The sequence below is a fragment of the Myotis daubentonii genome, chromosome 14 (genome assembly GCF_963259705.1).
Source record: "Myotis daubentonii chromosome 14, mMyoDau2.1, whole genome shotgun sequence".
Classification (NCBI taxonomy): Eukaryota; Metazoa; Chordata; class Mammalia; order Chiroptera; family Vespertilionidae; genus Myotis; species Myotis daubentonii.
The window spans coordinates 57,839,364-57,866,906 of NC_081853.1; the positions used below are offsets into that span (position 1 = coordinate 57,839,364).

The 27,543-nt window shown below is 66.5% G+C and overlaps 2 protein-coding genes across 4 annotated transcripts; both read left to right on the forward strand.

Annotated features, from left to right (window-relative positions):
* MST1R (macrophage stimulating 1 receptor) lies at positions 1 to 12,594 on the forward strand. 3 transcript variants are annotated; one of them, XM_059664707.1, is made up of 20 exons: positions 1 to 1,445; positions 4,090 to 4,278; positions 4,356 to 4,484; positions 4,629 to 4,799; positions 5,074 to 5,234; positions 5,466 to 5,631; positions 5,773 to 5,867; positions 6,132 to 6,293; positions 6,384 to 6,477; positions 6,642 to 6,851; positions 6,960 to 7,106; positions 7,184 to 7,346; positions 7,492 to 7,593; positions 7,674 to 7,880; positions 8,205 to 8,285; positions 8,401 to 8,582; positions 8,675 to 8,784; positions 9,045 to 9,210; positions 9,571 to 9,707; positions 11,281 to 12,593. In XM_059664707.1, exons 1-20 carry the CDS (start codon positions 195 to 197, stop codon positions 11,531 to 11,533), a joined length of 4,176 nt encoding a protein of 1,391 aa, XP_059520690.1. In that variant the 5' UTR covers positions 1 to 194; the 3' UTR covers positions 11,534 to 12,593. The 3 variants fall into 3 exon arrangements, with proteins under 3 accessions (XP_059520690.1, XP_059520691.1, XP_059520692.1); XM_059664708.1 differs by lacking the exon at positions 7,492 to 7,593 and having other exon boundaries at positions 5,731 to 5,867; positions 11,281 to 12,594; XM_059664709.1 differs by lacking the exon at positions 6,642 to 6,851 and having other exon boundaries at positions 4 to 1,445; positions 5,731 to 5,867; positions 11,281 to 12,590.
* An 8,025-nt stretch (positions 12,595 to 20,619) lies between these two features.
* Positions 20,620 to 27,207, forward strand: LOC132215844 (uncharacterized). Its single transcript, XM_059664710.1, has one exon. It carries the CDS (start codon positions 20,823 to 20,825, stop codon positions 24,459 to 24,461), a length of 3,639 nt encoding a protein of 1,212 aa, XP_059520693.1. The 5' UTR covers positions 20,620 to 20,822; the 3' UTR covers positions 24,462 to 27,207.
* The last annotated feature ends 336 nt before the right edge of the window (positions 27,208 to 27,543 follow it).

Below are 27,543 nucleotides of genomic sequence, written 5' to 3' on the forward strand. Positions count from 1 at the left end.
GCGATGGGTGTGCCCCGGCGCCAGGTGCCTTGATCCGCGGCACGGCCGGAGGGGGAAGTAGCGCAGGAGCCAGGGCCGGGATCCGGTGCCCGCGGGCTGCCAGACCTGCGCTGGGCGCCGGCCCCAGCCCACGAGTCTGCGCCCCGCCGAGCCCTTGTCCTCGGGGATCCCCGCCGGACCCCAGCGCCGCCGCGATGGAGCTCCGCCCGCCGCCCTCGACCTCGCTGTCGCTGTCGCTGCTGCTACTGCTGCTGCCGCTGCTGCTGCCGGCGGGGCCCGCGGCCGGCGGCTCCTGGCAGTGCCCGCGCATCCCCTACGCCGCCTCCCGCGACTTCGACGTGGAGTACTCGGTGCCCCGCTTCTCGGCCGGCGGCCCGGTGCAGGCGCTGGCCACCTACGAGGGCGGCGAGGACGGAAGTGCCGTGTTCGTGGCCACGCGCAACCGCCTGCACATGCTCGGACCCGACCTGCAGCCCCTTGAGAGCCTGGCCACGGGCCCCGCCGGCGACCCCGGCTGCCAGACGTGTGCGGCCTGCGGCCCGGGCCCCCACGGCCCGCCGGGAGACACCGACGCCAAGGTGCTGGTGCTGGACCCGGTGCTGCCCGCGCTCATCAGCTGCGGCTCCAGCCTGCACGGCCGCTGCTTCCAGCTCGAGCTGGAGCCGGGCGAGACGGCCCCGCGCCTGGCGCCGCCTGCCTGCCTCTTCGCCGCCGAGCGCAACCGGCCCGCGGACTGCCCCGACTGCGTGGCCAGCCCCCTGGGCACCGTGGCGACCGTGGTGGAGCAGGGCCGCGCCTCCTACTTGTACGCGGCGTCTTCGCTGGACGCGGAGGTGGCCGCGCGCTTCAGCCCCCGCTCCGTGTCCATCCGCCGATTCAGGGCCGACGCCTCGGGATTCGCACCCAACTTCGAGGCCCTGTCGGTGCTGCCCGCCTACCTGGCTTCCTACCGCATCGAGTACGTGCACAGCTTCCACGCGGGGGACTTCGTCTACTTCCTGACCGTGCAGCGGCCCAGCGTGTCCGCCGCGCCCGGCGTCCTCCACACGCGCCTGGCCCGGCTCAGCGCCGTCCAGACCGACGTGGGCAACTACCGCGAGCTGGTCCTGGACTGCCGCTTCGAGCCCAAACGCCGGCGCCGCGGGGCGGCCGAGGGCGGGCAGCCCTACCCGGTGCTGCGGGCAGCGCACACGGCCCCCGTGAGCGGCCGCCTGGCCGGCGAGCTGAGCGTCTCCGAGGGCCAGGCGGTGCTGTTCGGCGCCTTTGGGGCCGGCAGAGGCGGCGGAGGCCGCGCGGGCCCCAGCTCCGTGGTCTGCGCCTTCCCCATCCAGCTGGTGGACGCGCTCATCGAGGAGGGCGTGGAGCGCTGCTGCGAGGCGCGCTCCCCCCAGGGCCTCCGGCGAGGCCTCGACTTCTTCCAGGCGCCCATTCTGTGCCCCAACCCGGTGAGCAGAGAGCAGGGGCCCTCATCTGAGAGCGGCGTGCCGTGGGTGAATCCCGGCCGCTTCCCTCCCACCGCCCGCGGGTCTGGGAGCCCGAGGCCGAGAGGAGGAATTTTCTCTTCCACCCAACCCCTGAGTGCCGCGGAGGCGCCTCTGCCGGCCGGGCTGTCCCTGCTCCCACCCTTCTGCTCTGCCCTCACCTACCACCGCCTCCGATTTCTTAGGCGGTTTCCCTGGTTATGTGAGCACTGGGTTGCATCCTAGCCATCTCTCCGCCAGGCACGCTGCCAAACTGGGTAGAGGGATGGGCCCCCGGCCCGCCGGCCCGCAGGGACGGACAGCACCCTCCCCGCAGGGACAGACAGCACCCAGACAGGCCCTGCTGCACCCAGGCAGATGCGCACGGTGCACAGGGGCTCAGCGCTCCCCATAGTTTCACTTTCCCTCCGGGAGCACTTGTCTTGTTCTGCAGGAGTGGCCCGAGCCCCTCCCCCAGCTCCTGGGCCTTGGAACTGCCGGGCTGGGAAGTTGGGGGGTTTGTCAGGGAGTCTGCAGGTCACTCTCATCCGGATGGATTGTTCTCCGTGGGTGGGGTGATTGCGGGAGGCCCCGGATCTGGGGGTGGGGGGTGGGGGGAAGGTGTCTTGGCTCTAGTTAGTCGCTTCCAGGAGGCTCACCCTAGTCTTGTGCAAGCAACTGTAAACATCTGGGGAGGAGTACAGACTTAGGAGGGGCTGGGGGAACTGGGTCACCACGCAGGATTCTCGGACACTTTCCACTATAGTTGGGCCCTGCCGGAGCGAGTCCCCCTTCTCAGCCCAGGCAGGAGGTGTCCCAGCCCAGGCTGGGTTCTGGGCTCCTTCCAGCCGACCCTCCCCAGGCTCCCCAGCCACGTGTCGGGGAGCCGGAGCAGAGACAAACAGGGCCCAAGCTGATTCCTGGGAGCCATGGAAACAGTCCGCCCTCCGTTATAAGGAATTAAACCAAGGACACGAGTGAAGGGTCCCTCAGCAAGTGACACACAGGCACTGCTCTCGCAGCCTTTGGCTGCCCTGTGGCCCTGGCCTTGTTGCGACATCACCGCTGACTCCTGTCCGGCTCCTGTTATGGCCCAGAGGTGGGGGGAGCTCTACACGAGGTGGGGGTCTTCAGCCCCCCTCCCCGCCCTCAGCTGAGTTCATGGAGGCTGAGGAGCCTAGGGCTGGGGCTCCCTCGTTTGGGCCTGACAGCCCTGCCTGCCCCCCTCCTCTTCCGTCTGCGGAGCCTGCACCTCTCCCCAACTGGGCTAGCGGCCAGTGGACCAGGGAGCACCCAGCAAGGCCTGGCGGTGCCTGGCTCTAGGCAGCCTCGCCTACAGCCCTGCCCACAGGCTGGCCGGCCCCCGGGAGGTGTGTGAACCAGCTGGCACCATGTTTGTCCAGTGACTGGGCAGGCACCCTCCAGGGCAACCCCCCTGCTCACGGGGCTGGCCTCGGGAAGCCGGGGGCTCGGCGCTGCTGGCTGCCCTCCCTGGCCCCAGGAGCCACGGGCCACCAGACCGGCCTGGGGATCCAGAGCTGAGGCGTGGGGAGCCAAGCAAGCAGGCAGGGGTGTGGCCCCACTGGAGTAGGGCCTCTTCCCACCCCCCGGCCCCACCCGCCCCTGAGTCATGCTGGAAACACCGAACTGACTTCCGGTGAGGAACGGGCCTCCCGTTTCCTTCCTCAGTGCGGACAGAGTCCCCGTCCTCACCCACCAGCCGCAGACCCAGCTCTGCACCTGCTCGTGCCCACCCCCCCACCCCCCCATCAGTGCTGAGGTCTGATGACTGGGTTCCGCATCCTTGGTCTGATGGAGACTTCAGGGGCTCCAGCCTTGAGCGCCCCCGAAGCTAGCCGGGTCCCAGGCAGCTAGGACGACCGAGCCCTTGCCTGCACTTTGCACTCAGCAAACACCTTGCATTCACACCCTGGCTCCCTGGTTTCCCAGAAGCCTCTGCAACCCTGCCCTGAGTGCAGGCCCAAACGCCCTCGTTAAGAGCAGGGAGATGTTAGCGCCTCCGGCCCCTGGGACCGCGCTTGGCACCCGGGCCTTCTGACCCTGGCTTGTCTGAAAGAGGCACAGGTAGCGCTGAAAGTGGGGGAAGCCCCCTGGAGTCTCGGGGAGAAGGACCATGTGGCCACCTGTGCGGACAAGTTAACCCAGAGTTCAGCGCCCTCAGCTGGTGGAGAAACCCCTAAGAGGGGCCGGGCTTGCTGAAGTGCAAGGCAGAGGCAGCAGGGGGCAGGAGAGGACTCTGCTCAAGAGCTCAGGCTTCCCACCTGGCCCACCAGGGCCTTTAGGTCCAGCCTGTTTCCTTGTGTGTAAGGGTGGAGAGAGAATGGGGTTGGGTCTGTAGGTCTCAGTACTCACTGTCTGAATGGACATGATGGGGGAGGGCCAGGCATAGGGGGAGCTGGCCTTGCTGCCTCTGAGAGCTCCCCCGGGGTGGCAGTGTGTGTGTGGGGGGGGGAGGTTGGGGCAGGGGGAGGTTGGGGCGGGGGAGGGGGCGGAGTGGCGGGCCTGGGTCTCCTCCAGGCAGGCCAGGTGACAGCCCGAGCTCGGGCTGCTGTGGCCCCTGACAGGCACTGTGTGGGGTGAGCCCTGACGCCTTCCCCGGTTCCCCCAGCCGGACCCCACGGCGCCCAGCTCCAACGGCAGCTGCTACCACTTCCCTCTGCTGGTCAGCAGCAGCATCCCCCGGGTGGACCTGTTCAACGGGCTGCTAGGCCCGACGCAGATCACCGCGCTGCACGTGACGAACCTGGACAACGTCACCGTGGCCCACATGGGCACGAGCGATGGGCGCGTCCTGCAGGTGGGCCCCCGTCTCCACAGCCCGTGCCCTGCGTCCTCCTCCCCATCCCCATGCTGCTCACAGCGGTCCTGCCCCAGGTGGAGCTGGCCCGGTCTCTCGGCTACTTGCTGTATGTCTCCAACTTCTCGCTGAGCAGCAGCAGGCAGCCCGTGCAGCGGCATGTCAGTTGCCTTGGGAACCACCTGCTCTTTGCCTCTGGGGACAAGGTAAGGTGGGCAGGGGCAGGGGCAGGGGCAGGGCCCGGCTCGAGAGAGGCACTAACACCCAGGTCTCGCCACGCTGCTCTACAATGGGACCAGGGGCTCCCAACCTCCTCCCGTCGCCCCAAGCCACCTTTCTGCCACCCCAAGGTCTTCCAGGTGCCCATCAGAGGCCCCGGCTGCCGCCACTTCCTCACCTGCGGGCGCTGTCTGCGGGCACAGCGTTTCATGGGCTGTGGCTGGTGTGGGAGCGTGTGTGGCCAGCAGAAGGAGTGTCCTGGCTCCTGGCAACAGGACCACTGCCCACCTGAGCTTATTGAGGTATGGCCTGCCTGGCCGGGCACAGGTGAGGGTGAGGCAAGCTGGGCCTGGGGTGGGGGCAGCAGGTCTTGACCATGACCTTCCTCGGGCCCGGGATGACCTTAAGGAAGGCATTCTGGTGGCACGTGCAGATCTGGAGGCAGAAAAGTGATCGGGGACTAGCCATGACTTAGAACGAATGGAGTGGGCCAGGCGAGGGGTGCGGCAGGGAAGTTGGGGGCAAGCAGCCGGGGCTGAGGGCCTGGCCCACAGAGGCTGTCTGCTCCCCCTCCAGTTCTATCCTCACAGCGGACCCCTCCGGGGCAGCACCAGGCTGACCCTGTGTGGCTCCAACTTCTACCTGTACCCTGACGGTCTGGTGCCTGAGGGCACCCACCAGGTCACCGTGGGCCAAAGTCCCTGCCGACTGCTGCCCAAGGACAGCTCAGACCCCAGGTACCACGGCCCCCCGCCCTTCCTCTCCTCAGGGGGCAACCCAGCGGCCCCTCCCCTTGAGCCCTAGCCTTTGCCTGTGGGGCAGGGCGGTCGAGGCAAGCTGCGTGTGCCCTGGCGTCACGGAGCGGGCAAGGCTGGCCCCCCGCCAGGTCCTCCTGCCCTGGAGCCGGCGGTGGGCATGCAGCCCGGCCCGTGTGACCTCTGGCTGACCTTGAGCTCCGGGGGCTCTAGCCCCATGTCCTGGAAGGGCTTCATAGAGGAGCTTGCGTGTGAGCTGCTGCCCCCGGGCAGGCAGGCAGCTGGGCCTGCCAACGTGAGCCTCACCGTGACCAACATGCCGCGGGGCAAGCACTTCCAGGTCGACGGCGCCTCCGCGCTGCCTGGCTTCTCTTTCATGGTGAGGCCGGGTCTTGTCTGTGCCCTTGGCCGCTGGGCAGGGAAGGGCTGGGAGTGGAGGGTCTCCGGCCCAAGCTAAGCTGCCGCCACGCCCCCTCAGGAGCCGGTGCTGAAGAAAGTGCACCCCCTCTTTGGCCCGCAGGCCGGGGGCACCCGCCTCACCCTGACGGGCCAGGGCCTGTCCATAGGCACCAGCCGGGCCGTGCTGGTCAACGGGAGCGAGTGCCTGCTGGACGGGTGAGTGCCGGCGGCGGGGGGCGCGGAGGCCACCGGGCCTCAGGGCAGAGGGAGAGCGGCTCGGTCACAGGGTCAGGCCCAGAAGAGGTGGTTTGGGGATGGCAAGAGAGACCATCACCAAGTCCCCTGCCTCCAGCCAAGGCTGTGAGGAGCCTGCTCCCACCCTGTCTTCTTGGGGTCTGACTGGGACTGCCCGTCTTTAGACAGACCCGTGGAGTAGAGACCCCTGGAGAGTGGCCCTGACCCAGCCCCCCTGTCCTGCAGGGTCAGCGAGGGTCAGCTTGTATGCACCACGCCGCCTGGTGCCGCCCCGGCCAGCGTTCCCGTTCGCCTGCAGGTGGGGGGCGCCCCGGTGCCGGGCGCCTGGACCTTCCACTACCGGGAAGACCCCGTCGTGCTGGGCATCAGCCCCAGCTGTGGCTACAGGTAGATGCCACCTCCTCCCCTCTGGTCTCCCAGGAACGAGGGAGCCGCCCTCAGAGCACCCCAAGCCCACGGGCCTGCTCTCCTCCTCAGTGGCTCCCACGTCACCATCCGTGGCCGGCATCTGACCGCAGTGTGGCGCCTGGCGCTGTCATTCCACGACGGGCTTACGGCCGTGGAAAACCTGGTGAGCGGGGCCGGCGGCTGCCACGTGGGCACTGGCCAGGAGGGAGGAAGGCCAGCCCGTCCCCTGAGCCCCAGCCCCCCCCTCCCCCCCCGACGCTGGGCTGAGGAGGCTGGGATGGCCACGGGGGGATGCCTGCCTAACCACTCTCGCCTGGGCCCTGGCAGTGTGCGGGGCAGCTCCCGGAGAAGCAGTGGTGCCGCCTGCCCGAATACGTGGTCCGAGGCGCCCAGGGGTGGGTGACAGGGAACCTGAGTGCCCGGGGGGATGGAGCTGCTGGCTTCACACTGCCTGGCTTTCGCTTCCTGCCCCCGCCCCACCCACCCAGCGCTGACCTGGCCCCACTGAAGCCGGAGGAGCATGCCCTTAAGTTCGAGGTGAGTGTGGGGGCGGAGGTGGTAGAGCGGAGGGTGGGGCTGAAGCCTGCCCCAGGGAGAGGGACCGGCCAGGCCTCACGCTGGCCAGGCCTCACGCTGTCTCCGCAGTACATTGGCCTCGGAGCCGTGGCCGACTGTGTGGATGTGAACGTCACCGTGGGTGGCCAGATCTGCCAGCACGAGCTCCGGGGCGATGTGGTCATCTGCCCCCTGCCCCCCACCCTGCCGCTGGGCAAGGACGGCGCCCCCCTGGAGGTAGGCAGCTCGGCCGGCCCTTCGCCGCAGACGTGGCTGGGGTCTGCGGGCTGGGCCTGAACCGCCACCTCCCCCAGGTCTGCGTGGATGGCGAATGTCAGGTCCTGGGCAGAGTGGTGCGGCCAGGCCCAGGGGGGCCCCTCCAGAGGACGCTCCTGGGTGTCCTGCTGGCCCTGGTCCTGCTCGTGGCTCTTCTGGCCGTTGCCCTGGTCTTCAACTACCGGAGGAGGAAGCAGCTGGGTGAGCTCCCCACCCACGCCCGGGCGACTCAGCCGCCACCTCCACCATGGCATCCCCCAGCCCCGTCCCCTGTCTGCCCCGGCCGGGGTAGGGGTCGGCCTCCAGGAGCGGGGCGAGGCTGCCTACCAGGGCTCTTCTTCCACAGCCTTCTCTCCGAACCTGGACGACCTGGCATCTCTGGACCACAGCCCCGGAGGCCTGCCTCTGTCTCTGTTCCAGGCAGGCTCTGACTACAGACATGGCCCTGGTGAGACGGGGCCCTCCGCCGCCGGGGACAGCGCCCTGCCCCTCCTGTCCCTCCTGTCCCTCACTCCCTCTCCTCCGCAGCCTCTCCCGCCGGGGACAGTCTGGATGCCACCTGTCGGGGCCACAGAGCGTCCTTCTCAGACAGCGGGGACGGGTCCCGTGTCCCGCTGCTTCGGACCAAGTCCATCCAGCTTGGGGATCTGGACCCTGTGCTCCTGGCCGAGGTCAAGGATGTGCTGATTCCCCATGAGCGCGTCGTCACCCACAGCGACCGAGTCATTGGCAAAGGTGTGGGGCCAGGCCGGGGGGGCTGTGACGTGACACGGGCTCAGGGGACAGTTGGGCAGGACTGTCGCCTTCTCACCTTCCTGTGTGACCTTGGGCACACCAAGGAGCCTCTCTGAGCCTCCAGCTGCTCTTCTGTGGGGTCGGGATTCGTTTGTTCTCCGTGGGTTCTGGTGCAGCTCCTGCGGGCTGGGCGGCTGCAGGCTGTGCCGTGGTGCAGCTGCTGCTTGTGTTTAATGCCAGTCGGTGCTCTGGGGTCTGGTTGCCACGAGAGGGTGTGGTCTGGGCCCTGGGCGCTGGGCCCCTCTCACCACCTCCCCTCGCCAGGCCACTTCGGGGTTGTCTACCATGGAGAGTACATAGACGAGGCCCAGAATCGAATCCACTGTGCCATCAAGTCATTGAATCGTAAGTGGGGCAGAGGCTGGCGGTCCTGGTCCCTGCGGTTCCCCCCTCGCTGAGGGACCCCGAGCGGGAGACCCTTCCTCTCCTGTCCCCGTCGGCCTGACTCGCCGCCCCGCAGGCATCACGGAGGTGCAGGAGGTGGAGGCCTTCCTGCGCGAGGGGCTGCTCATGCGCGACCTGCACCACCCCCACGTGCTGGCCCTCGTGGGCATCGTGCTGCCGCCGGAGGGGCTGCCCCGCGTGCTGCTGCCCTACATGCGCCATGGAGACCTGCTCCAGTTCATCCGCTCGCCCCAGCGGGTCAGCGCTCCTGCGGCCCTGGGTCGGGAGGCCAGGCAGCAGCGGGGAGGGAGCCGTCCTGCCCTCGCCTCCTGACCCGCCTGTCCCCCCAGAACCCCACGGTGAAGGACCTCGTCAGCTTCGGCCTGCAGGTGGCCCGCGGCATGGAGTACTTGGCAGAGCGGAAGTTCGTGCACAGGGACCTGGCTGCTCGGAACTGCATGTGAGGGGCTGGCGCCGCGGGGGTGGGGCGAGGGGGCAGGTGCCGGGGCCACAGCTGCCCCAAAGGGGCCTCGGGGAAGGTTCCGCGCTCCAGCCCCTGCTGTGCGCCCCGGGCCTGTTGGCCTGGCTGCGGGCCTCAGTGGTCCTGTCTGCCCAGTTCAGGCTCAGAGGGGACCCTGGCTCTGAAACGCTGTGAGGACATGGAACAGGGGGGTTCGGGGCCAGGCGGGGGCAGTTCTGAGTGCGACGCCCCTCTCCCAGGCTGGATGAGTCTTTCACGGTCAAGGTGGCCGACTTCGGCCTGGCCCGCGGCGTCCTGGACAAGGAATACTACAGCGTGCAGCAGCACCGCCACGCTCGCCTGCCGGTCAAGTGGATGGCGCTGGAGAGCCTGCAGACCTACCGGTTCACCAGCAAGTCGGACGTGGTGAGGCCCCGGCCCCGCAGCCCGCGTGGCCTCTGTGTCCTGGGAGACACCCGGCCTTGCCCCTCCGGCTTCGATGGCGGCCGGGCCCAGGGACTCGCCAGCTGGGCAGCCCCGCAGCCTCTCAGACAGGAGGAGGCTATGGGCTCACTGGCTCCTCAACTCCCCGGGCCCCACCCAGTCCCCCCTCAGGCCTGGCTCAGGTGGTGGGAGGAGACGGCAAAGATGCTCTTGGGGTATTGAGGAACGGGCTCTGATTGGGGGGTGGAGCCCCCATTTCCAGTGAGAGGGCTCGGGGAGGTAGAAGACCTGAGGGTCCTCCTGGGTTGAGAGTTGAGTCGCCTCAAACCCCACCCTCCACAGTGGTCATTTGGTGTGCTGCTATGGGAGCTGCTGACACGGGGTGCCCCGCCGTACCCCCACATCGACCCTTTTGACCTCACTCACTTCCTGGCCCAGGGTCGCCGCCTGCCCCAGCCTGAGTATTGCCCGGATGCTCTGTGAGTATGGGGAGGTGGTGGGGGTGGGAGCTGGGCCCCGGAGGCCGGGGAGGGGGGGGGGGGGAGGAGACAGCGTTCCGGCCTCGCCCTCGGCCGCTGGTGACCTGGGAAGGGACCCTCTCAGAGCCTTAGTTTCCTCATCTGTGGACCGGTTCTGCCCCCATTCAGGGCTGGGTGCGGGGAGGATATCATGGTCGCCATGGTAACAGCATTCCCATCTTGCTGTCTGGGTTGCGGCCAGTGATTTGATTTCCCGGCACTCCTCTCCCCACAGCCCTGCCAAGGGGGCTGTTTTCCATCTTCCCGCTCGCTCAGTCTCAGGAAAGGTTCCATTAGCTCCCACACCGCCCTCCGCATCTCCGATCAGATGTTTTCTTCACGGGATCCGGTTTCCGATCCCCGTTCTGGGAGGCATGGTGGCGGCAGCTGTGCTGTCCTCGTGCCTGGGGATGGGTTTGGCGCTGAGGTTCATCTCCGTCAGCAGCGGGCGCTCGGGTGCGCCCAGGCCTTTGCGGTGAGGACAGGCAGACCCAGGCCGCAGGTCCTGTCCCCGCTGCGCGGAGGAGTGGCCCTGGAACGCCCGCCCGCCTGGGGCTCCTGTGATGCCTCTGGCCGGAGCGAGGCCCTGCAGCAGACCCCGAGATGGAGTTTCATGTGCAGGGGGCTTATTGGGAGGTGGGGGCGAGGGGAGCAGGCCCGGGCAGGCAGAGAAGTGGGCATCGATGCAGACCCACAGGGGCCGCAGCCCATCCGGGGACTGCTGGAGCTGACGGCCCTGCGGAGTTTTGCAAAATTAAGATCAAGGTGCCGGGTCTTGGTACCAGATGTTAGTCAGTCACCGGTCACAGCTGTCCCTGGAGAGGGGTGTGACCTGGGGGAGGCGGTTCTTTTCTGACTAGGACCTCAGCTTTGAGCAGTCGGCAGCCTTGGGAGAATGAAGGGGGATCTGGGCAGCGCAACGCCATCCCAGAGCAAGTCGCTCCTCCTCTCTGGGCCTCAGTTTTGTCATCTGTAAATTGGGATGATAATAGACCCGCCCTTAGGGAGTCTGAGAATTATGTGAGCTTATTATGTGTAGGGCACTTAAAGTGTCGTTTAAGGCAGGGATGACATTCCCAAGATAAAGGGGCAGTTTCTCTGGCAACCAGAGAAGCTGGTACCGCCCACACAGCCTTGTGTCTGGGTTTCCTCCCTGGAGGCTGTGTGATGATGCCCTGCAGCCTGTGAGCTGGGCCCCTCATGGGCATCCTGTCTCCTTACGCCCCCGACAGCTTTGGGATCAGAGGACGATCCAGAGGCACAGAGAGGTTAAGGAACTTGACCCAAATCACACAGCCCAGGGCACGAGGGCACAGGAACCCAAGCTCTTAACCTCTAAGGCATTTCGACCTCTAAGGGTGGGAAGGCAGGATGGGAGCAGCCATCACAAGATGAGAAGGGCTGTTGCCGGGCTGAGCTAAGCGTTAGGCCCTGTCACCATCTTCATGCCCACGTGCCTGCCGGGGGGCAACAGTGGGCAGCTCGGAGTCTGCGGGTGGAGGCATGCCCTGCCCTGACACTCCCCACCCCGCAGGTACACAGTGATGCAGCGCTGCTGGGCAGCGGACCCCGCGGCGCGCCCCACCTTTGGGACGCTGGTGGGAGAAGTGGAGCAGGTGGCCGCGGCCCTGCACGGGGACCACTATGTGCAGCTGACCGTGGCCTACGTGAACCTGGGCCTCGCCGCCTCCAACGAGCCCATGTCCCCGGAACTGCCACTGTCCCCACGTGTGCACGGGAGCACCAGCCGGCCTCGGCCCCTCTCAGAGCCACCGAGGCCCACGTGACCTCGGCCCCAGGCAGGCCCCGAGGGCCTGGACTGCATCACCCCGCCGGGGAGTTAACCCCAGGCCGCGCCAAGGGGTGGCCCCAGCTGCCCGCTGCTCTGTTCCTGACCCTTAACCTTCAGGCTCTAGCAGGGGACAAGGCACACGGGCCCCTCACGCCACAGAGGGAGCCACTGCGGGTGATCCTTGAGCACTTACGGAGTGCCTGCTGCGTGCCTGGCCTCTGGGCGCAGGGGACTCAACTGTGACGCTGGCCCATGAACCAGTCAATGAATGACTTTAAGCATAAATTCTGGTAAATGCTCTGAAAGAAAAAGACAGGTGGCCCTGGCCCGTGTGGCCCTGACGTGGTTGAACGTCATCCCGTGTACCAAGAGGTTGCTGGTTCAATTCCTGGTCGGGACATGTGCCTGGGGTTGCGGGCTCAATCCCCAGTAGGGGGCATGCAGGAGGCAGCCAATTGATGTTTCTCTCTCGTATTGGTGTTTCTCCCCCCACCCCCTAAAAGCAATAAAAAATATATATATATTTAAAAAAACAAACCAACCAGGTGGCTTTGGGGGAATGGAAGACAGCATTAGATGGACAGGTGAATACAGCCCTGGCTGGTGTGGCTCAATGGATAGAGCGCCAGCCTGCAGACTGAAGGGTCCCAGCTTTGATTCTGGTCAAGGGCACATGCCGGGGTCGTGGGCTCGATCCCCGGTGTGGGGCGTGCAGGAGGCAGCCGATCAATGATTCTCTCATCATGGATGTTTCTATCCCTTTCTCTCTGAAATCAATAAAAATATATTTAATAAAGGTGAATGCAGAGGCGAGGGAGATCTGCAGGAGGGGATGTTTGGCTAAGGCCCTGCCAAGCGGAAGCTGCTCAGAAGCAGAGCTGGAAGAGAGTCCCTGAGGCTGGGAAGGAGCTGGGTCAGTGAGAAGCCTCCAGAGAACAGGAGGGTAGCGAGACTCGGACCCAGGGTGCAGGGCCCTGGGGACTCGGGTGGACCCCAGAGGGCGGAGGAGCACCCAGGATTGCAGCAGCCAGGATGGCTGGCCCCGCCCCTGGCTCAGCCCCTCTCCAGGGCTGCCTCCTCCACCTGCAGCCCGCCCCCCCCCCGCCCCCGCACTGTCAGGCATGGACACTTGTCCCTCCTCCCACGCTGCCAGCCTTGTCCTCGCAGCCTTGAGAGACGAGCCAGCAGCCAGGCCTCAGCGCCACACGGTTCGGGCACCGGCTTCGAGGTGCTGCTGCCGGCGGCTGTTTACACCCATCAAGGCCGCTGGACAATGGCCCCGAGGGCCGGCTGCGGAGGGAGAACAGGTCCCCGCACAGCCCTCTCCGCAGCCTCCGTGCTGAGGGGGAGCGGGTGCCGGGTGATGGCCCAGCACCTACATCGCGGTGGTCCCCGCTCTTGCTCAGGACCCCACTTGCCCCTGCCCTGCCAGTGTGGGGGCCCCCGTTCACCCTAAAGGGAGTTCGTTCCCTCTCCTGCGAGTCCCAGCTCTGCCCTTTCTCACATGGAACCCTGTGTTTGGGGCAAGTGGATAGAGCCTGATGACCGAAGGGTCCCGGGTTCGATTCCGGTCGAGGGCATGTACCTCGGTGGCAGGCTCCTCCCTGGCCCCGGCCGTGGTTGGGGCGCGTGCAGGAGGCAACCCATCGATGTGTTTCTTCTACATCATATTTTCTCTGTCTCTCCCTCTCTCTTCCACGCTCTCTAAACCTCAGTGGAAAACTATCCTCAGTGAGAATGGAAGGGAAAGCTCCCTGGGAAGCAGTGGGGTCTCCTGGGGACTGGCGCTGTCCAGTGCTCTCTACGCTCACCCCCAGTGGGGGCCCAGCGGGGCCCTGAGGGCAGGTAGGGAAAGCTGACACAGGGACTGCTGCTCAGGTGCAGGGTGCCGAGACCAGGGGCCCATGACCTGGGGGGGGCAGCTCTGCCGTTCACCATTGCACCCCTGCTGCCCCTCAGTGCGGGACCCCTGGTCTCTGTGAGAGGGGGCAGCTGTGTTGCCCCCGAGGCTGGGGGCGAGGTGAGGAATGTCCTGGAGCCCCCCTCCCCCCAGCTGTGATCCCCACACCCGCTGGCAAGGACTATCTCAGTCCCTCTCACTTGCGGTCCTCGTACCCTGACCTCGTCCTGGGGGTCTAAGGGCCCCCCTGAGCACCAAGCCGGTGGGGGTGAGGGGGCGCGAGGTTGCTTCCCACGGAGCCTCTGCGGCTCAGGGGCCCCTGGCTCGTGTTCATGGGAGAAGAGCTCAGAGGGGATGGGGTCTCCGGATGGGGCTTGGCAAGGAGAGGGGTCCCTGAGAAGGGGGTGGAAGGGCGCCCCAGGGGGTCAGGGTTCCTGTGCAGCCGAGTGGCGCTCGGGCCTGTTTCTGGGCCGAGGTCCCGGGCCAGGACCCTCCAGGGAGGGGCCCCCGGTCAGCCCGAGCCGGGCTCCTGGACGGGGACACCGTTGTCCTCCAGGGCCACTGAGCGTCAGGAGCTGGGGCTGCTTCAGGGTTTCAAACCCCTGACGGGGCCGCCAGGGAGCTGAGGAAAGGAGAGTAATTCTAGGCCCGGATGGGCTGGGGGCCAGGAGCGCCTTTAGAAACAAATGCTTCTATTGGTTTTTCAGAGAGAGGAAGGGAGAGGAATAGAGGATGGAAACATCCATCAGCTGCCTCCTGCACACCCCCTACTGGGGGTCTAGCCCACCACCCGGGCATGTGCCCCTGACCCGAATCCACCGGTGACCTCTTGGTTCATGGGTCAACGCTCAACCACTGGGCCACACCAGCCGGGCTGGGAGACTCTGGGCTTCCGGGGCTGGCAAAGGCTGGCTGCCTTCCTGCTGGGGGGCCGGAGTGGTGCCTCGGGCATGGGGGGTGGCCATGGTGGGCTCGAGCCTGCCGCCAGGGTGGGGTGGCATGAGCGGGGGGCTCTCCAGGGCTGGGGGAGTCCAGCCTTCCCCACCCCGAGTGTGGAGAGTGACCAGCTCCTCGCCTCACCTCTCCCCCTCACTGCCCAGTGGGGCTGGGCCAGCAGGAGCCGGGAGAGCGGAGGGAGGCCAGGCTGGGAAGCAGCGATGACTCACCCTCCTCAGCCACCGGTGTCACTGCTGTCTGGCACCTGGACGCCTGCATGGGGTCCACGGACCTGCTTTGAGGGGAACCGGGGCCCAGTCTCCTGGGGAGTTTTCCCAGGGACCAGACACCTGTGTGGGCTGATCCCTGGGAGGCTTCGATGCAGCCCCATCTCAGCCCTGGGACCTTCCGGACAGCGGCTTCACCGTCCCTCTCCCTCACCCTCCTGCAGCCCATGAGGTCCCAGGGCTACGCCTGGTCCCACTCCATGAACTCAGTCCCTTCGCCTGTGGCAGAGCAGGGCTCTCGGGTGCTGGGTCGGGCGCAGTTGCACGGGTCTGAGCTGGCGGAGGCCTGGGCTGCAGCTCTCAAACATGTTTCCTCTGCTGGGGCCAAGCTGAGCACCGAGTCCACCCACCAGGCCCCGATGAAAACCTGCTGGGCTGGGGAGTCCCTTCGGGGGACAGAGGCCAGCCTCTGCTCAGCCACAGCCTCTCCTCACCCACGGCCTCTGCTCAGCCACAGCCTCTCCTCACCCGCAGCCTCTCTCTGCCCCAGTGAGAGTCCAACCAGCCTGAGCGGCACTCCAGCCTGGAGGAAGGGGGATGACTCTGTGCAGCCCCCCGGCATTCCCCGTCCGCAGGGTGGGGGCCAACAGAGCCTCGATCTTTTGGGGTTTGCTCCAGTGGGGGTTTAACCCAATGAGCCCCGTGCCCGGAGAGCCGGGGCAGCTGTGGGCATGGCTGGGGCGGTGGCCCTGGGTGAGCTGGTTCTTTGAGGGCGGCCGGGAGCACGGTCTGTGGCGCCTGATGTGCCGCGCCAGCTCAGCCAGGTGCACCCCGAGAGGGGGCGGTGAAGAATGGAGAAAAGACCGACAAGAGAAGAAAGCTGGGTCTGGGTGGGACGCTGTCCTCTCTGACGGAGAGCTAGTGACAGCGCCACGGCCTGCAAGCCGAGTCCTTATTTTATAGCAGATTCCACGAGGCAAAGTAAGGGCGTGGTCAAGATGTTTACAACGTTCTCCTGGGTTCGATCCTACTCAACCACATGCACCTGAACTCTATCAAGCCCACATCACTCCGGCACACGGGGCCACGTGTTCGGACCGCAGGTTCAAGCTCACAACCACAGCTGGTGGCTATAACTGTGCTGGGCGGGCTCTGCCCTCCGAGCTGGGACTTGCACGTGGCCATGAGAGGACTGTGCCCTCTCATCAGTCCGAGGCTTGAACTGTCCACACACCGCGGCCGCTCTCCACAACGGTCTTCACACGGGTCCTCTCCTGGTGCGAGTCCTTAGCCCAGAGTTAGGCAGCGGGTGCCCAGCAGCGGCAGAGCCTGCCTGGCCCAGCTCAGTCCAGAGGTGTGGCCCCTGGGTCCCAGCCACCCCAACGGATACCCCGGGACACTCAGAAATGACTCTTTCTCCAGAAGCCCGGGCCCTGTCAGTTTATCCCAGAGTGCCGCTCTCTCTCACCCCTCCCTCTCACCCCTCCCTCTCACCCCCCTCCCTCTGCAAGGAAGGGCGGCTCTGCTCCTGCGCCTCCCATGGCCCTGCATCTCGCTCTCCGGTCCTTCAGTCCGTGCCCTCAGCCCCCTCTGTCCCTGGTCCCAGGATGCTCAGCTCAGGCCCAACAGGGACTGCTGGGCTGCCCTGGAGAGGGAGGCAGCGAGGGCACGGTCTCCCCTCGCTTGGTCGGTGAGGAGCCCAGGAGCAGCCCCGTCCCTCCATGGCTCCCCGTGCCCCAGCCTCCCCCATCCGGCAGCCCTCATCTTGGAAAGCCAGCAGGGGGCCCACGGCCCTGGCAGGCTGCTCGCAGCTGGGAAGATGGCAAGAGGCTCCGTGTGGGGCCTCCCCAGTCTCGCGGATGCTGTCGAGGAGCTCGGGACCAGGCTGGAGCTCGGGTGGGGGAGCTGAGAGAAGCTGCTGAGTCCGGGGCTCAGCATGGGCAGGCAGAGGGCACGAGAGGCTCCGGTGCCAGGGCGTCCTGCCCTCTCCTCTCCGCTGGCTTTCCCGTTGGTTAGGCGGCCTGCACACTGCGGTCGGCCTCGGCCTGGGCACCGGGTACGCGGAATGCACCGGGGAAGGTGGGGACTCCACGCAGCAGTGGCCACGGTCACGGAGTTCCATCCGCTCTGCTGCCAGCACCCTGCTGCCTGGATCAAGGAGGCAGCCAAGGAGGCAGCCCAGCCCTGGCCTCCGTGGCAGTGCCCGCTTCCGCCAGGCCTGTCCTGCTGACATGTCCCTCTGAGCTGGGGACCCCCCTTCAAAGAGGGAGAGGCATCCTTTGAGCAGCCCCGCTCACCCTGCCCACATGGGCTCCTGCCTTGGTGAAGCCCCCGCCCCCCCCCCCCCCCCCCGCACCGGGCCTGGGCTCCTGGTGTCCCCTCGGCAGGCATGGCTGGAGGTCGCTTCTCCGCGGGCACTGGCTGCCCCCACCTCTGCTGGCTCCCAGGGCGGGGAGCGCCCACCCAGCTCCTCAGCCGGCGGAGCAGCGGCCGTGGCTGTGCGGCCCTCCCTCCGGGCCGGGGCGCTGGCCATGGTTCACGCAGTTACGTAAGCTTGAGCTCGGGGCTCGGAGCGGCTCACTGTGGCTATTTATAAGCTGCAACATCACCGCAGAGGGGTCACTGCACCGCGGCTGGCAGGGATGGTTGCTTAACCGTCCGTGTTTCCCTGGTGCCGCTCCAGGAGGCCATACCCTCCACGCCTCCTGCCTCGGGGCTCGGAAGCCACGTCCTCCTGGCGCTCCTGGGTTCTGCCCCCACAGCCTAGATCTGGAGGGATTTGCACCCTCACCCCCTGCAGGGCCCGCAGGACGGGGCTCTGCACCTTGGCTGTCTGCCTGCGGGTCAGGTGGGGGCCAGGGAAGGGGGGGCAGCTCTTTAGAGGGTGCTGCCTCGATGGAGCGGTGCCCCCTGGCCGGGAGCTCCAGGACCGGGGGGCCCAGGCTCAGGTCTGGGCGGGAAACACAGACAGAGCTGGGTGCGGAGCTGGAGACCAACAGGGCGCCCTCCCTCCTCGGGCCTCGGTTTCCCCTCAGGACCCAGAGAGGACAGCAGCACAGGACTCGTCTGGGCCTTCCCAGAGGCCGGCCTTTGCCTGGGCTGTGCTCCGACTGGAACGCCCGCCCTCCGCAGACCCGAACCACCCCATCTGAGCGGCTGGGCTGAGGGCGGCGGCCCCTGGACCACAGACAGGGGGCCCTCGGGGAGGCAGGCCGAGTTCCTGCCATCGCAAGGGTGGCTGCAGGGAGCCCTTCCAGACTCCTCTGCTGGTTTTTTTTTTTTTTTTCAGATTTCTTCAGATTCCAAGATTGTTTTAATCTAGATTAAGAACATTTTTTTAATGTTTTATTGATTTTGAGAGAGAGAAGAAGGGAGAGGGAGCGGTAGAAACATTGGCTGCCCCCTGCACGCCCCCTACTGGGGGTTGAGCCCCAAACCCTGGGCATGTGCCCTGGCTGGGAATTGGGCCCCCTTGGTGCATAGAATGATGCTCACCACTGAGCCACGCCGGCCGGGCTGCACTGTTGTTGGCTGTTGTTCTCCCCTCTTTCAGGCTTGCTCTGACCCTAGATCTACGGCGAGGCCCAGAGTCTCCCCGGGGCCCGGGGAGCAGGCTGGTGGCCAGGGACTTGCAGAGCTGCGTTCTGAGGACACAGCAGGACCGTCTGCCCTGGAGACGTGGGGTGCCCATCCCGATGCCCTCGGCCCCCCACCCTCGGGCCAGTCCAGCCCCATCCACAGGAAAGAAGGCTCTCGGAGGGGCGGCCTCTCCCCATCTCCTGAAGTCTCCCCGCCAGGGTGGGGGCCGTACCCCTAAACCTGCCAGGAGGGTCCAGGTGAGTCTGAGGAGGCGATGATGCCACACCTGCTGTCAGGGGAGACGCTGCGTGGCCTCACCCTCAGACCGAGCCCTTCCAGGTCCCACGAGGCCCCTCCACCGCCCACAGCCCGAGCCTGGGGGAGGGGCTCAGCCTGGGGGAGGGGCTCGCAGGTTGCCATGGCAACACGTTGGCCCTCCTCACTTTCCAGGATCAGAAATAGCATTGGATGCCCTTCTTCCTGGTGAGAGACTATTTAAAACACGTGGGGTGGGGGGCGGGGAAATGTGCTTGCTTGATCCCCAGGGGCTGGCAGAGGGACCTACTGCGCCTCTCCAGCTGCCCCTGTCCCCCCTCCCCCAGGTGGATGGACAGGAGCGGGCTCTGGCGGCCGCGAATTCCGGGTACAAAGGACTCGCCTGGCCTCTCGGGTGTGTAGCTAGCGCTAGCCCCTACTCAGCACCACCAGGTTCCCGGGAGGGCACTGGCTTCGTGGTGCCAACGGGAAATGCCCCTCCCAGGCCGGGCCACCTGCTGAGCTGGGAGGAGGGGCAGGCCGCTGGGGGACACCCGCTGGGGTAGGGCTGCCGCTCAGGAGCAAGACCTGCTGGCTTCCCTCCCCCAGGGCCGGACAGATGGTCAGGGGGCTCCCGGGGCCTCCCGCCCCGCCTCCCGCCTCCCGCCTCCCAGTGCAGCCCACCCCAAGGGCTGCACAAGTCCTAGCATCTCTGTTGTGGGGAAAACCAACCCCCCAAAAGTAGTTTCCTTGGGGTCAGAGATGAATGAAGTCAACCGTGCTCAGTGTGTGTGTGTGTGTGTGTGTGTGTGTGTGTGCGCGTGCACGCGTGCGCCCACAGGCAGGCCACAGGCCCTTGGGCTCTGCGACTGTCCTGGGCCATAGTGAATGGTGAGAGCAGTGTCCAGAGGCCCCATTCAGTCATGCATACATACATATATGTTTCAGAGAAGAAGGGAGAGGGGGAGAGAGAGAAAAATCAATGAGAGAGAATCATTGATTGGCTGCCTCCTGCAGGACCCCCTCCTGGGGATCGAGCCCAAAACCCAATCGGGAATTGAACCAGTAACCTTTTGGTGGGCAGGACAACACCCAACCGGCCAGGGCCTGTGCCCATTCTTAAATGAAGGCCGCACCTAGGGAAGGCGTGGGGCCCAGGGGGCTGGGGCCCGGCTGTGTCAGCCTCTGCCCGGCGCTGAGCCAGGAAGCCGCAGGCGCAGCTCGGTGCCAGCCTTGGTCCGGGTCACACCGCTTCGCACCCCACGGCCAACTGTAAGCACTATTTTTAACTTCTGTGAAAACACACGGCATCAGAGGCCAAGCCTGCAGCTGCCTTCTCCACAAACCTGTTTCCTGGGCAGAAAGACTGAGGCCCGAGAGGACCCAGCGCTGGACGGACAGAGGGCGGAGGCCCAGAGCTCTTAGCTGGGGGACAGAACCTCCAGGCGCAGAACCTCCAGGCGCACACCCGGGCCTGGGCTGGCGGTCTAGGCAGGTCCCATCCTCCCGGCCCCTCTGTTTGCCCATCTAAGAAATGGAGAGTGGAGCTGCCCCCGCATTTCCTAGGTGCCCGCCCTACGTCCAGTCCTTTGTCCGACTCGCCCGCCCCGTGTAGGCAGCTGTGCCCACTGTGTGCGCAGCCCTGCACCGCCCCCCCCCCCCCCCCCCGTGTGCGCTGTGTGGAGGGCTCTGTAACCGATGTCCTTACTGTGCCCCACTTGTCCTTGCACTTGGCTGGCCCGTGTCCACTGTGACCTCGCCCTGCGCCCAGTGCTCCAAGCCCCCTCCGGCCACCACGGGGAAGCTGACACAATGTGACAAAAGCTAGAACACTGGGACTTGAGAATTCTGAGCCGAGGCCCCGCCCCCAGGGCCCTGTGGTCCCCACCCCCAGCTCTGCGGGACCCCAGCCCCAGGTTTCACGGATGTGGCTCTGGGAGGGGCTCTGAGGCACAGAGGGAGGGGAGCCATCTGGAGCAGAGCCACTGCCAAGGGCACGAGAACCCGGGGAGCCAGGGCTGGGGCCTGGGCCCTCCCCCTCCCCCCCTCCCCTGCCTCCAGGGCTGGGTGGGCAAGGGGCCTCTGTCACACCTGGAACTGCAGCCGGGGCCAGGGCTCCGTCTCAGGCTGCCACCTGGGAAATGAGGGGAAAGGAAGGCCCGTCGTGCCTGGGAGGTAGACCAGAGAGGCCCCCTGGCTGGGAAGGGAGAGGAGCGGCCGAGGCTCCGCAGGCTTTCCTGGGCGACCTGGGCCTTTCTGTCTCCCCAGGCGGGTGGGACCCCTGGTTTCCCACACTCTGTCACCCCACCCAGGTCACTGGGGGCTGTGATGTGTGGGGTCGTCATGGCAGTAAAGTGGGGGCAGGGCCCTAGGCATGGAGCAGGACTATGGAAGTCACCAAGCAGGTGGGGGACCCTGATCCATCGGGCCCCCAGGACCACCCCTCAGCCAGGAGCCAGCAGCTGATGGGGGGTGGCCTCGGGGAGTCTCAGGGACCGTGGATAAACTCGGGGCCCATATGCTTTAGGCGGCGGCTGTCATGGTCCCCCGAGGCCGGCACTGACGGGGCCTGTGGCCCAGCCTCCCAGGCCCACGGTTCCGCGCCTGTTCACCAGCTCCCCTGGGGCCCCGCTGAGGGTGGCGCACAGTGTGGCTCGGAGCAGGCCTCCCAGGACATCCCGAGACTCTCCTCCACCGGCCAGCGTCCCAGCCCCGTCGTGGAAGCCCAAGTGCATCTCGTCCTGGAGAATGAGACCCTGCCCCGGGCCTGGGGCACGCCCAGGGACAGCTCCGATGGCCTGGCCCAGCTCGGGGGCCGCAGCTCCTGGCTTCAGGTGCAGGATGCGAGGGAGCGCAAGGCTCCGGCTAAAGTCCTGGTAGGCTGGGGCAAAGGCCCCTGCGGCACCCACCAGAAAGCCCCCTGGGGCCTGGCAAGGAGCCCGCAGGTCCCCTGTTTCCTTTCAGGGGAGATTGGCTCAACTGCAGCCCTAGGTCCTCCTCACGCTCCAGCCCAAGATCAGGGTCGGTGCCGGTGGCCGGCTCGGGCACCGCCGGCTCCAGCTCGGGCCAACACTCCAGCTCTGCAGACAACCCTCACGCCGGCAGCAGTGGCACGTAACACCTGCAGCCGCGACCACCTGCCCGGGAGCCTCGCCACCGCCAAGGACTTGTCCCGGGACCTGCCCAGGGAGAGTGGCAACCAGTGGTCAGGCCTCTTGGAGACTTCCAAGGTGGTCACATTCTGCCAGGACAACGCGATCTTTGGTTCTCAGCCGCTCCCCACCCCAGGAGCCACTCCGAGAGAGTCCCCAGACCACGCCCCCGAGCTCGAAGCTGCCAGAAGGCCGGTGCTACCGAAGCAGCCTGAGACTCCAGCAGAGAAGCCGCTGTTCTATACCTTTAACCTAGACTGCCCCACACCAGTCCCAGGAAGGCCGGGCACCCCCACATCGCAGAGGAGCCTCCCGGAGGTCAGCTCGCAGCCAGAACAGCAGCCCCTCAGGGTCTGCAGCCGCACCTGCGCCAGGGCGCCGCCCCCCGCCTGCCAAGTGACCTGCCGGGGGCAGCGCCCGGCCCAGCCTCCCGGGGAAGCCACGCAGAGGCCCGCCTCCAGCGCCCCCACCTGCCAGCTCCAGGACCCTGCGGAAGGCCATGTGCTGGTGTTTGACATGGACACGGGCAGCACCAGGCTGGGACTGCTGTGCCAGGACCCCCTGGGCTCACGGGCGGTACTGGTGGGCCTCGTGCCCAACCCCTCGCCCGTTCATGCCCCGGAGAATATGCCGTCCACCCGGCCATTGGCCGTGCCCGTCGCCTCCCCTGACCACGATCGCTCCAGCTTCGGGCCCATCTCTTCGGTGCTGTCCAGCCCCGTGCCCTCCAGCCTCTCCTCTGGCAGCTACCGCGAGGTGGCCCTGGCTCCCAAGGAAGCCAAGCTCAACCTGGAGTCACGGGACTCCCCTGGTACCGAGACACCCATCAGGGTGAGCCTGCTCCCTGCGCCCCTTCCACGGCGAGGGCCCCTCCAGTTTGGAGAGAGGACACTGAGCCGCGTCCAGGATCCTGGCTGGTCCAAACCTGCGGCTGAAAAAAGCGAACCCACTCAGGCCATCTGGATCCTGGATGCGTCCGCGATGCAGGATGCCTCTGCGGGCCAGGCCAGGAGGCTGCAGGTGACCATCCCAGAGACGGCCCCAGAGCCCGCCCCGCCAGCCACAGCCCAGGAGGCAGCCAGAGCCCTGCTCCTGGCGGATACAGGCAGCCACACCCGGAAGGAGGCCAGGACTGCTCACCCTAACAACCCTCGGGCTGAAGGGACTAGGCAGGCCCCCCTCAGCGGTTGGCCCCCACTCGCTGAGCAGCACCCGCTCTCTGGACAGCCCCCTGCAGCGGGTCAGCCTCCCTCTGCCCAGCATCACCCCTTTCCTGGCCAGCCCCCTCTCCCTGGCACCCCTCTCGCCAGGCAACTCTCTCTCACTGGGCAGCCTGCCTTTTGCCAAGAGCCCACCATCTCCAAAGAGCCCATCCTCTCAAGAGGCGCCCCCTCCACCAGGGAGGCTGGCCAGGCCCCCACCCGGTGCCAAGAAGGGGAGGCCTTGGGTCTGCCCACCCACGTGGGGATACTTCGGGTGCCCCTGGCCCAGGAAAAGACCTGCGTCTACGTGAGCAGAGAAACGGTGAGCCTCAGTGCCCCTCCCACCTCCAACTCCCATTGGCTCTCCTCCTGGCCGCCCGGCAGCTCTCACATGGCCCCGGAGGAGCAGCTCTCCCTGGTCACATTCACCACACCTGGCACCAGCTACAAGGTCTTGCCCATGGCCATGGTGGGCACTGTGCCCCAGGGCCCCGGGCTCAAGCTGACAGCGGAGGACATCACCGGCTCTCCGGTGGACACGAGCCTTGGCCTGCTCAGCGGGGCCTACTGTGCTCTGCCGGGGCAGTCCCCCGGGCTTTCGCTGGGCCACTTCCAGAGCTCGGCGGCCGTGGTGATCGACACAGGCTCCGGCTTCACCAAGTGCGGCCTGGCCGGGGAGGACCACATCCTCAGCGTGGTGCCCTCCCACGTGCAGCTGCTGCAGCAGCCCGCCCAGGACCCGCCCAGGTACGCGATGCTGGGCGCCGGCGGCGGCTCTTACACGGTGCTGAACCGGGGAGTGGTCTCCGACTGGGACGCGCTGGAGGTGCTGTGGCAGCACCTGTTCTACTGCAAGCTGGGCATGCGGCCCGAGGAGCTGGCCGTCCTGGTGGCCGACTCGCCCATCTCCCCGCGCACCAACCGCGAGAAGGTGGCCGAAATCCTCTTTGAGTGTTTCCACGTGCCGGCCATGCAGACCGTGCACCAGGCCCTGCTGGCGCTCTATGCTTACGGGCGCACCACCGGGCTGGTGCTGGGCAGTGGCCACGGCACCTCCTACGTGGCGCCCATCCTCACCGGGGATCTGGCCCCGCTGGACACCTACAGGCTGGATGTGGCCGGGGCTGACCTCACGGAGTACCTGGCTGAGCTGTTGCTGGCCGGCGGCCACTCGCCGCCCAAGGCCGGGCTGGTCAGCCACCTGAAAGAGACCTGCTGCTATGTCGCTCTGGATGTGAAAGCCGAGATGGCCCGCACGCAGGCCCAGTCCCGGGCGAGCTTCCTGCTCCCGGACCAGCAGGTCATCACCCTGGGCTCCGAGCGCTTCCGCTGCCCCGAGGCCCTCTTCCAGCCGCACCTGCTGGGCCTCAACCAGCCGGGCCTCCCGCAGCTGGCCCGCCTGAGCATCAGCCGGCTGGAGGCCCGGCAGCAGGAGCAGCTGCTGGCCAACGTGGTGCTGGACGGGGGCAGCACGCTGGTGAGCGGCTTCCCTGAGCGCCTGCGGCAGGAGCTGGGCCCTCGTGCCACCGTGCTGGGCTCTCCGCACCGCGCCGTGGCCGCCTGGCTGGGAGGCTCCATCATGGCATCCCGGGACTCCTTCCAGAGTCTGTGGCTCAGCCGCCGCGAGTACGAGGAGGAGGGCCCGTGGGCCATCTACAAGTACCATCTATGAGCACATAAAGTTCTGGTTCTGTGGGCTTTGAGTGCTGTGGCGTGCTTTAGGCCCAGGGAGGTGTGGAGAGGATGGGGTCCCGGCAGGGGTTCGGGGCTGGGGCCCCTGGCACACCTGAGTCACACCCGCCTCCGCGCACTGCAACTCCCCAGGTCCCGGCAGTCTCTCCCTCCTAGAGCCCCCGAGCCCCTTGGCATTGGCTCTGGTCTAACCTGACCTTTATTGCACCCCAAGGGCAAACACAGAGAGTGGCTGCTGTGGGTTTTGCCCCGTTGCCCTGGCGACAAGTGCAATTACCCTTGATTGCCAGCTGGTTGCCATGGCAATTTCAAACATAATGTAATAACCCACACAGCCTGGAGTGAGTCATGGTGGGGGCAGCCCCTTCCCCTAGCTCCTGAGGAAAAGACTATTTGCCCTCCCCCATCCTGGGCTCTATTCGGGGGGCTGGGGCCGGCAACATAGATGGCAGCCACATAGTCCCATGGTGGCTGGGGCCCAGGAGCATAGCTTGCCCCCTAGGGACAGTGCCTGTCAGGGTGTGGGCTTCTTGGGGGAGCTTGCTTGGGAGTGAGTGATCTCCTATCATTGGAACTTGGCTGGGGCTCAGTACCGATTGGCAGGGGTATGGGAGTGCTGGCCTTTGGTGTCCTGGGACAGGAAGTGCGGGTGAGGGGGCAGATAAGGCTTGGCTCCGGGGGTGGCGTGGAGGGTACACCTGAGCTGTGGATGGGACTTGGGTCTGTTTTGTAGGTTCTGTGGATATGGAGGCTCACACCTCATCCTGCCTCTCTGACTGCCCAGCCTGAGTGGGAGCCAGAACAGTCAACTTTGGGCTCCCTTCTCCCCTTTGGCCCCCCAGCCCAGGCAGCTCCCGCCTCCCCAGGAGGTCTCATAGGGGCTACTGGGCAGTGTCAATGCCAATGCCAATTGCCCCTGCTCTTGTCCCAAACTCTGCCCTGCGCTGGGGCCTCCCGCCGTCCCTCTGGCCAGGGTGGTGGCTGGAAGCCACGGCTCCTGACCTCGTCTGGCTCTGAAAGGGGGGGTAGAAATGGACCTGCCCCCCGAGCCCGTGGTCTGGGAGAGTTGAAGGGGTGGCGTGAGCTGGTGTGGCTGCTTCATCCCCAGAGGACAGCTTGAGATCGAGCCAAGATGAGGAAGCCCTCCTCTGCCTGAGCTGCTCGGGCTGGAGGCTGGAGGGATGAGCTGTGGCCCAGCCCAGCCCTGGGCTCTGTCTTCAGGTTGCTCGCTGCACAAAAGACAAAGGCCAGGGTTCATCTCCCGCCACAAACACACAGGCACATGCACACACGCACACACACACACACACCCCTGAGCGTGAGGGGCTGCGCTAAGTGTGAGACTAGAAACAGCCAATAGCATAGGGTTACACAGCCCTGCCCACCGCCAGCCATGGTCCGGTCTTTTCCCATTTCCTGTCCCCACACCCTGACTCAGTCTCCACAGTCCTGAGGCCTGTGTCATACAGGAAGGGGACCAGAGTCCCCAGGGACCCGTGGCTCCAGGGACCAGCTACCGCATCCATGTGCACACGTGAGCGAGCACGCCTGAGTGCACACAGAATGCAGACACACGTGCCCCCGGGCACCACTGCACACACAGTGCCGTTGCCTTCTCCGTCAACAACAGAAGAGCACGCGCGCGCACGCGCGCACACACACACACACACACACACACACACACACGTGTGCACACACCCTGCCACGTGCTCTCACCCACAGGCACGTGGAGTGTGCACAGGACCCAGAAGGGGTGGAGCCCTGCCAGCAGCCAGCTGGGCCCCAGCAGCCACCTCTTCCCCTGCCTCTAACCCCCATCCCAGCCTCTGCTCAGCCCCGCCTCTGCATGCCTAGATATGCATGCCCTTTGGGAAACACAGAAAACATGGTGACACGTGTGACACGTGTGACCTGTGTGAGGTCAGCAGCCCATTGCCCAGCTGTCCATACAGCTCGGAGAACCACGGTTTCGGGGACAGCGGGCGGACAGCAGGAAGGGCCGCGTGCGGGCTGCAGACAGAACGAAGCCTCCCGGGAGGAGACACGGGTTCTGCGCTGCAGACACCAGCTTGCCGGCAGATGCCTGCCCACAGGTGGCATCGGGCTGCCCTGGAAGAGGTGACCCGGAGCCCGGCAGGGTGGGAAGGGGAGGAAGGTAGGCAGGGGCAGTCATTCCCCAGGCAGCCTTACCTTCCTCACGTGGGGAGTCACTCCCCTCGGCATCCAAGAGGAGACCCAACATGGCAAAGGGTTGGAGCTGACCCCTCCTAAGATGGGTTGGCAGGCTCCCTGGGAGGGGTGGGCTGAGTGGAGAAGCCTAAGTCTGCCCTCCAGATGGAGGCCTCGGGGCTTGTGAGGGGTACGGGCCAGTGTTGGCCCACATGCCTCCCAGACAAGGGACAGAGGATGGCCCTGGATTTCCCTTAGCCCTTCTGCCGGGCAGCGCTCAGCCCGCTCCGGCTGGGGCCGCCCCGCAGTCCGCCCAGGCCGTGCCAGGCTCTGTTGCCTGGGCTCGATCTCCAGCTGCCCTCTGGGTGGAGGTAGGTCCGTGTCCCCAGAGCCCAGCCCAGGCCGCTGATGGTGACCCTGCGCTGGCGTGTTTGAGGGTGACATGACTGGGAAGAAAGCGGACTCCACACCACGCCATAGGCGACTCCTCTAGTTGGGGGAATCCAGGGCCATCGAGGGGAGGGCAGACTGGGCCACCCATCCTGGCCCAGACTTGGGGACGGCAAAAGCTGTGGCCTGGCGGGAGTGGGGGTTGGGGTGGAGGCGAGTCTGGCTGGGGGTCTTGGACCCTCAGTGGCCACCTGCGCCCGGCGGGGAGGCTGGTCTGTGCTGCGCTCGCCCTGGCGCTGCGCACTCGGTGCTTCCACGCGGGTTTCACCGTTTGGGCCCCGCGCACATCCAGGACCCGGGCTTCCCGCTCCTCCCTGCGGGGGCAGAGCAAGGCCCCGCTGACCCCGTCGCCCAGCCAGGCGGAGGCCCTACCGGAGCCTCTGAGCTCGGCCGGCCTGCTCGCCCCGGCCCCGGTGGAGGGGGGTTTCAGCCTCAGGCTCCTC

Excerpts from the sequence above, each read along its gene's own strand:
- LOC132215844 (XM_059664710.1), top strand. The coding sequence starts at position 20,823 with ATGGAAGTCACCAAGCAGGTGGGGGACCCTGATCCATCGGGCCCCCAG.
- MST1R (XM_059664707.1), top strand. The coding sequence starts at position 195 with ATGGAGCTCCGCCCGCCGCCCTCGACCTCGCTGTCGCTGTCGCTGCTG. Across the intron at positions 6,478-6,641 it reads TTACGGCCGTGGAAAACCTG|TGTGCGGGGCAGCTCCCGGA; the intron begins GTGAGCGGGGCC and ends GGGCCCTGGCAG. Across the intron at positions 7,107-7,183 it reads AGGACGGCGCCCCCCTGGAG|GTCTGCGTGGATGGCGAATG; the intron begins GTAGGCAGCTCG and ends CACCTCCCCCAG.